The sequence below is a fragment of the Parasteatoda tepidariorum genome, chromosome 1, assembly GCF_043381705.1.
Source record: "Parasteatoda tepidariorum isolate YZ-2023 chromosome 1, CAS_Ptep_4.0, whole genome shotgun sequence".
NCBI lineage: Eukaryota > Metazoa > Arthropoda > Arachnida > Araneae > Theridiidae > Parasteatoda > Parasteatoda tepidariorum.
The window spans coordinates 54,525,055-54,539,508 of NC_092204.1; the positions used below are offsets into that span (position 1 = coordinate 54,525,055).

General features: G+C 26.7%; 1 protein-coding gene across 5 annotated transcripts in view; it reads left to right on the plus strand.

The window, feature by feature from the left end:
- LOC107443450 (SEC14-like protein 2) overlaps window positions 1-14,454 on the plus strand; it is a 58,396-nt gene that overhangs the window by 36,673 nt on the left and 7,269 nt on the right. For 3 of the 5 annotated variants that reach the window (XM_016057306.3, XM_016057307.3, XM_016057309.3), the window contains exons 3-7: window positions 4,272-4,341; window positions 4,467-4,510; window positions 12,059-12,124; window positions 13,349-13,442; window positions 13,702-13,793. In XM_016057306.3, coding sequence (XP_015912792.1) covers window positions 4,272-4,341; window positions 4,467-4,510; window positions 12,059-12,124; window positions 13,349-13,442; window positions 13,702-13,793 — 366 coding nt within the window. Of the gene's footprint in view, window positions 1-4,271; window positions 4,342-4,466; window positions 4,511-9,511; window positions 9,582-9,706; window positions 9,751-12,058; window positions 12,125-13,348; window positions 13,443-13,701; window positions 13,794-14,454 lie in introns of all 5 variants that reach the window. The other 2 variants (XM_043040812.2, XM_043040813.1) reach the window with 1 other exon arrangement.

Sequence of the window (14,454 nt, forward strand, 5' to 3'; positions counted from 1 at the left end):
CTAGTTTTGATATTTTTAGCTTTATCTTTATTTAGTAAAGATTGGCTTGATAAAAATAGCATTTTTATGCTTTTTCAAAGCTTAATTATTAACTTTTCAATCCTAATGTGTGTACTTTTTAGGTTTCGGTTTCTTTTTGATGAAGATTCAACAATTATGTATTAACGGGGATCATTACATATCATCCTGTTATAAAAAAATAAAAAAAATAAATAAATAAAAAAAACGACAAATAGTTAATGACATTTTATTATATTATGTAAATCGTGTAAGAAAGAAATTTAAAACTAAAGACAATATCCGTGTGAATAAAATAGTATATGCGATTAGTTGTTAAAAGTTGCTATTTTAGAAGATCATAGGTCATTAATACACTGAACTAAAAAACAAATTTGATCCATCATTATAGCTAGTGTTTCAGCTAGAAACTTTCTTCTATTCAAATACTTTAACTTTACGAATGAAAAACTATTATATTTATTTTCGTCTTATGATAAGATAAATTTGAAAGATCTAACAAAAATCAGCAATAAGAAATTATTAAATTAAAAATTGTGTATTTAATATTAAACTAATTAGTATTTGGAAAGGTTCGTTCGATTTAAAATAAAGTTTTAAATATTCAAATAAATAATAATAATAAAACAAAACATTCTCGATTTGGCTTACAATAATTTAATGAAAGTGTTATGCAGATTAAAGGAAAATTTTAAATTAAACAAATATTATAAATTAAATAACTTACGTATGATGAAAAATTGTTATGAATGTGTCCAAACATTTTAGTAGTCATGCAAACGATGATAAAATAACATTTTATAGCGATACTGAATGATCTTATATCGATTTTTCATACTTTGAAAATGCTGACTAGAAAATTTGAACGTCGTTAAAACTTTTATGTTATTAAATTTCTAAAACTCTTACTCGTAAAAAATTTTTCAGTAAATCTCATATTTCAAAAAAGCACTAACCTTCTTAGTTGTAGAATTTTACGAAATGTCTGAAATAAAATTCTTTTTAACTCTCTATCTCTAATTTTAAATCGCTAAAAAAAGCAAACGAGAATAATAACTTGCAATAAATTAGTTCATTACCACAAAAAATATCTGATCTGTTAAGTTTTAAAAAAAAAAATTATTTCATAATAAGAAAGAACACATCTTTAAGAGCAAACAATTAAAAAAATTATAAAGCTGCTAATTTTAAGAAAATTGTTTTCTATTTTTTGTTTTTCAATAAAAATATATATTTTCTTCCGATTATTAATTATTGTTTAAAAATAGTTTGTAATTTTGATTTAAGAAAACTGTGAAGTTAATTTTAACTGATTTGTTTCGGAAAATATATAGAGTTTGCCAATTATTTAATGCAATTAGTGAACAGCAGTCTTATCTATCAAATATATATCATTACTCTTAGTTTCTAAAATCCTTTTTTTTAATATCCACTTTCTCTTTAGAGATTGCTAAAATTAGACAACAAAAAACTTAGAATGCTAACTACAAAATGTAAAATAAGCTAATAAGCATAAATCCGAATAATTTTTTGTGCTGATTTTGAGTGATTAATCTAATTTAACTACTGTATTGAACGGTTTAAAAACCTTAACCGTTAGACTCCTAATCACGAAAAAAAAAATTATTATCAAACAGATTATCAACTGATTTTTGTTTCAAAATATCAAAATGAAAATTGAATATTACCTTAAAAATAATAAATTTTATTTTCCCCCTTTTTTTGTGGTTTTATTTGTATGTATTTTTATTAGTTAAAATTAAAATTGTTAAATAGATAATTAATTTTTTTAAAAAAAATTCTAAGAGGGACAAGTTTTATCAAATTTTAAGGAAAAATTAAGTTTCTTTTTAAAATAATATAGTAATAATCATTTATAAGCATAGGTTGGTTCTCGAATCATGAAAAAAAATCTATTTTATTATTATTTGATAAATTATATTGTGTAAGGATATATGCGAATTCGGCAATTCTGTGAGGTATGTTTGTTGAAGAATTATATTTAATTTCTTTCACGCCTATTTACTTAAAATGATACCTAATACAATTATAGAAGTAGTAAGCATTTTATATTGAGAAATTTTGAAAACATTCTCCATTCACATTAAATGTTTGCAATGGAAATTTTTTATTATATAAAATAAAGTCATTTCAAATTAAATCGATAAAGAGCAATTTTTATTCCATAATAATACCCGTATCGAATAAATTAATATAACGTTTAAAACTAGTTACAAAAATAAAGTGTTAAAATTAAAATTAGATGTGAAACATTATTTTGCATTTCGTTAATGGTTTCTACAGAATCTCAATTCAATTGCTATTTTTTCATTAGCTCAGATTTAATTTCATTGAAGTGAATAATAAAGCACTGCACGGAGAAAAAATTTTATTCTTGAATTCCTGAGGAGTTTCTTAGAGTGTGACAAAGGCAGTCGAAAATTGGCGACACTCCGAAAGATAGATTTGATGGTCTGATGTCATTTATGAGAAGTGAGGAACCAGAAAATAAATCGTTTGCAGTTGGTACTACTTTATCATGCGCATTTGGCGATATTTCGTCTTTCATCAATTTAGGCTTCTTGAAGTCAAAACCGCCAACAGCCATCGAAATTCTCTGTTCACTTTCTACCTCACTTCTCATAAATGACACAAGACCATCAAGTCTATCTTTAGGAGAGTCGCTAATTTTCGACTGCCTTTGCCACACTTAAAGAAATACATGACTCCACTAACAGGAATAAAATTGCATCATACATTTTAGTGGTTATATCCAATGATTCCAAAGCCCTTAATTGTGATTCTATTTGGTCATATAGTGAAAAAACCATTTGTGATTTTGTGTTTTGTCTGACTAAAGATAAAAATTCTCTAATGTAAAACTCAACTAAAATATCATCTTTGCCAAATCGAGATTTGAAGCTTTCTATGACTTTTGAATAATTTTCGGCTGTTGCCGGATAACTTAAAACAAGTTCTCTAGCACGAGAATTGTCAACCGTACATTGTATAAGATATTGAAATTTATCACCAGGATCTAAAGTTAAATCTTCATCTATTTTTTTAAACAATGACCAAAATGATAACCAGCCTTTTATACCGTCATATTTGGCAAGCTCAATTTTAGGAAGTTTGAATTTGCGATTCGGCTGTTCTATGTACGTCGATGAATTTTCTTCATTAAGCTCTTTAAAATATTCGTCAAAAATTGTTTCAACTTCATAATAATTATTACAATAATCGTCAATTGACTTACTTTCATTTTCAATTTCTTCTTCTGTAATATCATCGGACTGCAGCATAACTTCCAATAATTCGTTATCCAACTTTTGAAGTTCTTTTTTATTTTTATTTTCAACGTTTTAAATTTAGCTTTAACTTGTACCAAATCTTTGGTTTCAGCTGATTTCATTTAATATAAAATCTGATTACTTAACCGAGTGAAGGAGCTTCGAACAATCTTCCGTTGTTTTTGAATTTTATCCAACGTATTATTGAAAATACTTCATATGCAAGTTCGGATTACTTCGTAATATCATGTCCTCAGGTTACCAAAATGTTACGAGACTCTATCAGAAAGTAAAATATTCTGTCGTTCTCTACTTCTAATCTAAATAATAAATCTGACTCCAACTTTTAATAAAAAAGAACAACATTTTATTTACATAATAATTTTCAGACGTTCATTTCTTGTTCCACAAAAAGACGTTGCCATGGCAACTTGGCAGTTTTAAAAGAAATCAAAAGTTAGCTTTTGGCTTACATAAAAAGTAATTAACAACTTTTAACAAATTTATGGTTAAAACTAGCAGAATAAGGTGAAATTTACCGTGCTTCTGGCTCTATGGGAACACCAAAAAACTCGTTTTAATGAAGCGCTTTAGTAATGATTTTGCTAAAATTAGCAATTAAATATAGTTTTATAATAAGTTATAAAAATTGGTAAATATGGTACAATTTGGTAACTTTATAATGGTGGCGTGGCGTGGTAGTGCATGTGGCGTGGGTAGTGCATGTCAATGGTAGATATGTTTCAAGTTTAGGGAAACGTATCATACACTAAATTCTGAAAACCATTTTCTATTAGTAAATTCAAAATCTATTTCGTGTTTTGCTCTAATTTTACATTGAAACGAAGTATAAAGCTCTATCGTGCATGTCAATTTAAATAGTATATAGAATGCTTAGGGAAACGTATGTTATACAAAATTCTAAATACCATATTCAATAGCTAAATTTTGTCTTTATTGCAGTTCCGAAAACTTGTGGCGGATATTTTGGAGCCAAACCATGATGATCAGTTTCTTTTAAGGTGGTTAAAAGGTAAAATTTTTTATTCATTGTTTTCAATTGCGACTCTTAAAGAGCAAATTTTAATTTTTGACATAAGAGCTACAGTACAGATGTATTAGCTTTTCTGAAAAAAATATACTTATTTTTCTTTACAGCAAGGGATTTTGACTTATCTAAAGCACAACGAATGTTTAGAGAGGTAAGTTTATATTTTAGTAATTAGATTTCTGACAAAATTGAGAAAACGAAGAGTAGATCAAAATATTATTGTTAATTTTTTTCTAGCTTTTAATTATTGTAATGTAACTTATAATATAGCGCATTTAAGCTTCAAAATTTGAATTTAAAAGTGTTTCATTGAAGCCCTTTTAAAGAGAATATGTATTAACTTAGTAAATAAAACGTATAAGTGTGAATTGTTTGTACCTTTTCTTTAGATATAAACAGGTAGCGTTTTCGACAACCTGCGACCTGCTGCATAAGGCTTTTAGTCTCTCTACGCTTGTTCAAAATAATAATAAATAAATAAGTAAATAAAAATAAATAAATAAATAAGAAGTAAATAAGGAAATCGGATTTTGTGTTGACGATTTTCTCATAATAATAACATCTAAAAATAAAAATAAGTTATAAAATTGTCCAAGTGAGGCAAATGTTTGAGGATAAGGAAGAAATCATGCACAGAACTGAAAGACCTATATTATTATTATTTGCTGCCCTTCTTGGTGACTTTAAGCTATCAGATTGAGCAAAATATGTTTTGAGAAACTCATCCCATCAAATTAAAGTTTAGTCACATTCGGTATCATTTGGCATAATGCTTATACTACTATCATCAATAACTTTCGCCAGTACTTATCCCTTTCGGTAGACCGCAAAAACCTATTTCCCCAGTTCCTATATTAGATAACTTGGTACCAATATTACTATATTAGATCCTATTATGAAACATCAATTAACATTTAAGCAGTAGTATCTATGACTAAGGCTAATGAAGCTAAGCGTCAAAAACAATATAGCAATTTTTTACAGTTTTTACTTACGAATAAGGTACCTTTTCTCCATTAATTTAGCTTTTTAACACAAAATAAATTTTTTTAATTACAATTTGTATCTATTACCAAAATGAATCAATCGTAATTTTCGAAAATAATTATTAACGACACTTATATTTTTATAATCATTTTTGGCGAGCTAATAACGGTATTTATTCCGTAAAAAAAATTCGCCTATTATTGACGTCTGTGATGCTTAACTAAATTTGGTTGTTGTTGTTGTCTTGTGCCATCTGTCAATGCTGATAAGCCTATTTAAAGGCAGAGAGGTGCCTTTCTTGTTTTCCAGTAGCACCATCTAAGGCTAAGATCGACTTCAACTAAATTTGGTATTATATACTACTAGCATTGTCGTTATAGTCGTTTTAATGAGAACCTATTGTACCAATATAAGTGCCTATTATAGATATTGTGATAATAGGTTTTTACCACACTCACAAGGGAAACTAGGGAAGTGTGACTCGCCAATTTTGAAATAAACTAGTGGGATGTATGCCTTATGACGAACAATTTTAGGGGGCAACATTCGTTTCGGCCCATAGAAGGTCTTGTGAGAGATAAAAAATAATTCAATATATGGAAAAATCGGTATTTTATTAGTTCAATGCAGACTATAAGTTATTGTAATTGTCTCATAATCCAATTAATTTGTAATTAATTGGATAATTAATTAACTTGCTAATTAATAAATTATTCAAAAAATTGATTAAATAATAAATAATTATTATTAATTTTTAATTAACTATTAATAATTTATTTATTAATTAATTGATTTGCAATTACATACTCCAATTAATTTGGAAAGTTTTTTGAAGAAAAAAAAAATTAAAAAANCAGGGGTCGGCAACCTAATGAGACAGAAGAGCCAAAAGTTGCAATTTATAAAATTTTCCAGTTTTTAAAGAGTCACTAAGAATTTTCGATTTAATATTTTAGTATTTGCTTATATATATTTGATTTTTGATTTAAAATTAATGGCTTTAAATACGGAATAGTATTTATTCATATAAAAACACAAATATAGATAGTTACATTAATAGGAGCATTGACTTTGCATGCCTTTTGAAAGTTTAATCAAAACTGGTTAATAACTTGCTGTTTCAAGCCCGACTCTGGATTCTTACTTCTATGTTGACTTCTAATTTTACTTTTTATTATATTATGTTGATCCGAAGATCGTCAGAATTCCATATGTCAACTTCTGACTTTCTTACTGAGTTTTGATAATGAATTTCTAATTTTTTCGTATGGAACTGGAGAGTCGCAACTTTACATTAAAAGAGCCACAGGTTGCTGACCCCTGTCATAGGTCATTAATAGGCTGAACTACAAAACAAATTTCGTCCACCATAAGAGCTAGTGTTTCAGCTAGAAACTTTCTTCGATTGAAATACTTTAACTTTTCGAATGAAAAACTATTATATTTATTTTCGTTGCATGATATGATAAATTTGAAAAATTTAACAAAAATCAGCAAATAAGTAATTATTAAAATAAAAATAGCGTATTAGTATTTGGTATTTGGAAAGGTTCGTTCTATTTCAAATGAAGCTTTAAATATTCACATAAATAATAATAATAAAACAAAACATTCTCGACTTAATAAGGCTTACATTAATTTAATAAAAATGATTTGTAGATTAAAGGAATATTTTAAATTAAACAAATATTATAAATTAAATAACTTACGTATGATAAAAAATTGCTATGAGCATTTTGAAAGTCATGCAAACGATGATTAAATAACATTTTATAGCGATACTGAATAATCTTGTATCGGTTTTTCATACTTCGAAAATGCTGACTAGAAAATTTGAGCGTCATTGAAAACTTTTATTGTTATTAAATTTCCAAAACTCTTATTCGTAAAAATTATTTCAGTAAATCTCATATTTCAAAAAAGCACTAACCTTCTTAGTTGTAGAATTTTACGAAATGTCTGAAATAAACTTCTTTTTTACTCTCTATCACTAATTTTAAATAGCTAAAAAAAAGCAAACGAGAATAATAACTAGCTATAAATTAGTTCATTACCACAAAAAATGTCTGATCTGTTTTGTTTTAATAAATAAAAATAATTAATAATAAGGAATAACACAACTTTAAGATCAAACAGTTAAAAAAATAAAAAAATAAAACTGCTAATTTTAAGAAAATCGTTTTCTATTTTTAAGCTTCGTTTTTTAATAAAAAAATTTCTATTTAAGGATTTTAAGGATTATAAAATATATTTAAGGATTATAAATTATTGTATAAAAAATAGTTTGTAATTTTAATTTAAGAAAACTGGGAAAATTAATTTTAACTGATTTGTTTCAGAAAATATATAGAGTTTGCCAATTATTTAATGTAATTAGAGAACAGCATCCTTATCTTCGTATCTATCAAATATATATGTTAGAATTGTTAGTTTTTTAAATCGCTTTTTTAATATCCATTTTCTCTTCAGAGATTGCTAAAATTAGACAGCAGAAAACTTGAAATGAAAGTGTAAAATAAGCTAAAAAGCATAAAACTGAATAAGTGCTAATTTTGAGTGATTAATCTAATTTAACTACTATGTATTGAACGGTTTAAAAAACCTAACCGTTAGACTCCTAATCATGAAAAAAAAAACAATTATTATATAACTGATTATCAACTGATTTTTGTTTCAAAATATCGAAATGTAAATTGAATATTACCTTAAAAACAAAAATTTTTATTTCCCCCCTTTTTTATGTAGTTCTATTTGTATGTATTTTTATTAGTTAAAATTAAAATTGTTAAATAGCTTATTAATTAAAAAAAAAAACTTCTGAAGGTTTTATCAAATTTTATGGAAAAAATAAGTTTATTTTTTAAATAATATAGTAATAATCATTGATAAGCATAGGTTGGTTTTCGAATAATGAAAGAGAAACTGTTTTATTAATATTTGATAAATCATATTGTGTAAGAAAATGTGCGAATTTGGCAATTCTGTGAGGTATGTTTTGTTGAAGAATTATATTTAATTTCTTTCACGCCTGTTAACTTAAAATGATACCTAATACAATTATAGAAGTAGTAAGCACTTTATATTGAGAAATTTTGAAAATATTTTCCATTCACATGTAATTTCTTCAATGGAAAATTTTTTTATTACATAAAATAAAGTCATTTCAAATTAAAACGATAAAGAGCAAATTTTATTCCACAATAATACCTGTTTTGAATAAATTGATATAATGCTTAAAACTAGGCACAAAAATAAAGTGCTTAAAATTGAAATTAGATGCAAAATATTATTTTGCATTTCGTTAATGGTTTCTACAGAATCTCAATTCAATTGCTATTTTTTCATTTGCTCAGATTTAATTTCATTGAAGCGAATAATAAAGCACTGCACGGAGAAAAAAATTTATGGTTAAAACTAGCAGAACAAGGTGAAATTTAACGTGCTTCTGGCTCTATGGGAACACCAAAAACACTCGTTTTACTAAAGCGCTTTAGCAATGATTTTGGTAAAATTAACAATTAGATATAGTTTTATAATAAGTTATAAAAATTGGTAAATATAGCAATTTTGTAATTTTATTATGATACCTTGAAGCATTGTATAAAAACCATTTATTCGCTTAAAGGTAGTTTTAAATTTTGTATTTCTTACTAAATGTGTGGCAAAAAGAGTTATAATTTTAAAAACCAAAATTTCCAGTATACCGTTGCCATATGAACGGAACAATTGGGTATAATATGAAAAAACACAACTACTTCGATTTTGTAGGAACAACATATGACGCAATGCTAAACGAATGGAATTTAGTTGTTGTTTATTTAGTTATTGTTATTAGTAGTTGTTGTTATTTGTTTTCGTTGTTGTTGTTTATTTAGTTGTATTTAGTTTCAATAACTTTTCTTTATAATGCAATAAAATCTGGCGAGCAGCTATTTAAACGATCGAACACTTCGTTTGTTTATTTGTGGCTTGAAGTTAGGCTCGCAGAAAATGCCGTTCATGGGTTAAATTTAGTAGGAACAACACAACCTGTGACGTAGGCTATATTATACCCAATTACCAAATGAATGATTTAAATACCGTGTATTTTGGTTTTATTAACCAGAATTGTATTTGCTTTTCTTACCAGAAATGTTTCAATAGCTGAATTTTGTCTTTATTGCAGTTTCGAAAACTTGTGGCGGATATTTTAGAGCCAAACCATGATGATCAGTTTCTTTTAAGATGGTTAAAAGGTAAAATTTTTGATTCATTGTTTTCAATTACAATTCTTGAAATGCGAATTTTAATTTTTGAGATAAGAGCTACAGTACAGATGAATTAGTTTTTCTTAAAAAAATATACTTATTTTTCCTTATAGCAAGGGATTTTGACTTATCCAAAGCACAACGAATGTTTAGAGAGGTAAGTTTATATTTCAGTAATTAGATTTTTGATAAAATTGTGAACTTTAAGGGGGCACAGTTGAGAAAACGAAGAGTAGATTAGAATATTATTGTTAGTTTTTCCTAACTTTTAATTATTGTAATGTAACTTATAATAAAACGCATTTAAGTTTCAAAATTTGAATTTAAAAGTGCTTAATTGAAACCCTTTTTAAAAAGAATATGTACTAACTTAGTAAATAAAACGTATAAGTGTGAATTGTCAGTACCTTTTCTTTGGATATAAACAGGTAGCGTTTTCGACTACCTGCGTCCTGCTGCATAAGGCTTTTAGTCTATCTACGCTTGTTAAAAAAATAATAAATAAATGAAAAATAATAAAATAAATAGAAAAATAATAAAATAAATGAAAAATAATAAAATAAATGAAAAATAATAAAATAAATAAAAAATAATAAAACAAATGAAAAATAATAAAACAAATGAAAAATAATGAAATAAATAAATAAAAAGTAAATAAAGAAATCGGATTTTGTGTTGACGATTTTCTCATAATAATAACATCTAAAAATAAAAATAAGTTTTAAAATTGTCAATGTGAGGTAAATGTTTAAAGATATATTTCAAAATGCTTGAAAAGGGATCTTTTAATTTAAAAAATCTAAATCTAATCTTTCGAATATAAAAAAGATCTTTTGGATACCCCTTGCACACTAGGCCCTGGGCACACTTCTTGAATACCCCATCAAGTCAATAAATTTAAATGGCGTTTTCTTTGATCTGTGATTTTTGTATTTGCAGATACAATAATTTCTTCAACCTTCAAACGAGTCATTTGAAAATTTTAGAACATGTATATAATTAAAGTAATTTTTTCTTTCTTTAAGAAACTTTTACTTTATTTATATAGTTTTTGATCAATCTAAATGTTAAGCTATTTGGTTATTTAATATTTCTTACATTTAGGAGAATATTTGTTCAATAATATGTCGCCATTTGTATTCAAACACCAGCTGAGCATACCAGCTCTTCGTACGCGATGAAAGAAAAGTAAATATAATTAATAAATCGGCATTGATCAAGACTAAGAAATCATGCACAGAACTGAAAGACCTATACCGACACAGTTAGGTTAAAACATTTCTAATTTTTTATTATTTGTTGCCCTTCTTGGCGGCTTTAAGTTATCAGATTAAGTAAAACATGTTTTATGAAATTCATCCCATCAAAATAAAGTTTTATCACATTCGGTATCACTTGGCACAATGCTTATACTACTATCATCAATAATTTTCTCCAGTACTTATCCTTTTCGGTAGACCGCGAAAACCTATTTCCCCAGTTCCTATATTAGATAACTTGGTATCAATATTACTATATTAGATCCTATTATGAAACATCGATTAACATTTTAGCAGTAGTATTTATGACTAAGATTAATGAAGCATCATTAGCATCAATAACAATATAGCAATTTTTTACGGTTTTTATTTAAGAATAAAGTACCTTTTCTCCGTTAATTTAGCTGATAAACCATTACTGATAAGCCTATTTTAAGGCAGAGGGGTGCTTTCCTTGTTTTCCAGTGGCACCATCTATGGCCAAAAACTCGACTTCGACTAAATTTGGTATTATATACTACTAGTACTATCGTTATAGTCGTTGTAATGAGAACCTATTGTACCGATATAAGTGTCTGTTATAGGTTTTAACCGCATAGTAATACGTTTTTACCACACTCAGAAAAGGATAAGTACCCTGATGTCACCATAAAACACATTCATAACATCTAAGGAGCAACCTTTATTTTTTATTTATTGTACAGTGCGTAGGAAGAAAAAAAAAAACGGACTACCTTAATAACTTTCGATCTAATGAGTGGGTGACGTTTTAGGAGCCAATCAAAATAGTTCGAATGGGTGACCTCGAATATGCTAATTAATTAGTGCAGACGATATTTTAAATTACGAAATCAGACAAGAAAACGTACTTCCTCTGAATGACGGATTCGGATTCTGACCCCAGAAATATAGGGGGTAGCCGCAATCTGGTAATTGAAGATTTTCTGCGCACAATTATAAAATTCGTTTGTCCAAAGATAAATCCAGGCAAAAAATAAATTTTAGTAAATATTTATTATTTTTTAATATTTTATTTAATAACAGTCGAAAAAATTTTGCATCAAATTAGTACTAACTCAATCAAATTAGTTTTTAGCAGCATTAATTATTTTCAAATATTAATCAGTTTGAAACAAAAAATACAGTCACATATTTTTTCAGTTAAAACAACACCAGCTAATCCGTTTTAAAACTTGATTTCCACAGAGTCACAAATTTCGCAAGAAGATTGGAGCTGACACCATTCTCACCCCTGCATATGAATTTCCTGACGTAAGTCCATCGTAGAATTCTTAAGTTATTCGAACTAAATAATCTAAATATTTTATGAATGAAAACCATCTGTGTATGATTAAAAAGACTTTAATATGAGAATTAAGTATATGTAAATGAAAACATTGAATAATATGTGAATAACACTGAGTGAATAAAAACTCTTAACGCAATTTTGTTTACCTATTTCGATCAAACAATGTCTTTTAGACGACAATTGCCTGAATTTTTGAGATTACAAATTGTGATTTAAATGTTCATAATAATAGCAATACATTCACAGACACATTGAGACGTATTACTGCGCAGGTAACCTTATTGAATTTCGTTTAAAATTACTATCTGCAATGATCAGTGCTGAAAAACAAAATGGCGGAAAACTAAAGAATATCAAAGTTATGCGTTAACTCATGGATTTCAAATCACAACTGAAATCAAGATTCTCTAATATATTATGTCGTAAATAGTGTTTAATAGTTTTAATTATTTCTGTGACGTGTAATCTAAGTGTTTTTTTTTTTTTTGAGGAGTCGCTAAAATTATTGCTATTTTTGCCCTTTGGTTGTATTTAAATCAGCAGGCGGAACCCACTACGAATTATGATTTTAACATAAAATATAAAGCGTTCTCTAAAGGTATTTGACTGAAAAACAAAACAGCTTGCCTGTATATTTGAATATCCTGCATGCATAAACGGACTCAGCCCCTAAAAACACTCTAGTGTGCTTCAGTCGTACACTATTAACGTAAATTTATGTAACTGTACGTTACAGCTTAAGACTCAGCCTTGCAAGTAAAATTTTATGGTAAATGAACATTAAGCTATGCATTTTTTTTAGAGTGCAATACTATTTGTTTTTACCCAAAATATATTTTTAATGAGATATTTAATCAGATAACAAACAGCATGTATAAATTTATTTAAAACAATAGTAAATACAATTTTTAAAAAAAAACTAGTTTTTTTTAAAAAAACGTTTTAATAAAAAGTAATAAAATTTAATTTCGTATTTGAAAAGAATTTAATTATTTTTAAATGCTTTGGGTATGTTATTTCGTTTTCCAGATGTTTTTAACGTTTGTTTCTAGAACTCGTATTCTAAAGAATCTTCTAAAAAATCAAAACAACATTTAACAGGAAAAATATTTATAAAATAATAGTTGAATACAATGAGTTATAAATATTAATGTAACATGTATTCATTCTACAATTTCTCTTGACAGGTGTATAAAAAGTATCCTATTTCCCAGTACCTAGGTTTTGATAACGAAAACAGTGCTGTCCGTCTATTTATGGTTGGAATCCTGGATTATAAAGGTAAACATTAATTTATTAACGCATCAGGAAACATGGCGTATATATTTGTTTATGATTGATTAGAATGGAACTTTTTCTTATATGTCTGGAAATCAAATTAAGTAGTTTTTGTTTCGCAAATATTGAAAGATATTTATATTAGTAATGATTGAGATTTTTGTTACTCTCTGCATATTTTTCTGAAATATTTCTTGAGATATTTGAGAAATAGGTATTTAATTGCTTGTTTCTGTTTTTTATTGATTTTATTGTTTTTTAGGTTACGTACACTCTCTTCCCGTAATAGATCTGATGAAAATTCTAATTTATTTCTTAGAGAATGACTTAAAGATGATGCATGAAAGAAAAAAGGTAAAATAAATAATTTAAAACCAACAAACACTTTTTCAATATTTAGAATATTAATATCATATGACTTAAAATCAACTAAAAAATTTTAACCGAAAATTTTGTTTAATTTAAAAAAATTGAAAAATTTATAAAGCTTTTAAGCGCAATGCCAATAAACTGTGGATTACGAAAAATTAAAAAAAATAGTATATTGTATTAACTACTTTATTTAATGAATGAAAATTGACCAATTAATATAATATTATCTCAACTTATGATGGATGCTGAGAAAAACTACCTTCGAAATGGATTTGATAATGAAAACGACTATACATTTTACCGCAGCCCGTTGGTGGGGGGGGGGCGTTGATTGTTCATATTTTAGATTATTTTGATTTATTAATTTAAATTTAATTGTATTTATGCCTTCAAAATAAAATACAGTTACATCAAAAAATAAATATAAAGTGATTTAACATTTTAACTTACAAGAACGTTAAATCAATGAGAACCCTGAGCTTGTTTCTTTGCAATGAGACAATGACACCTGAAGTGTGTTGATTATGTCCAGTTTATTCCGTTGCTTTGTTTCGGTTGCTGTTACTCCAGAAAACCACGCTTCACACAGATAGGTTGTTGGAAATGACAATAGGGATTTAAGTTCTGTGGTGGCAATCTTGGG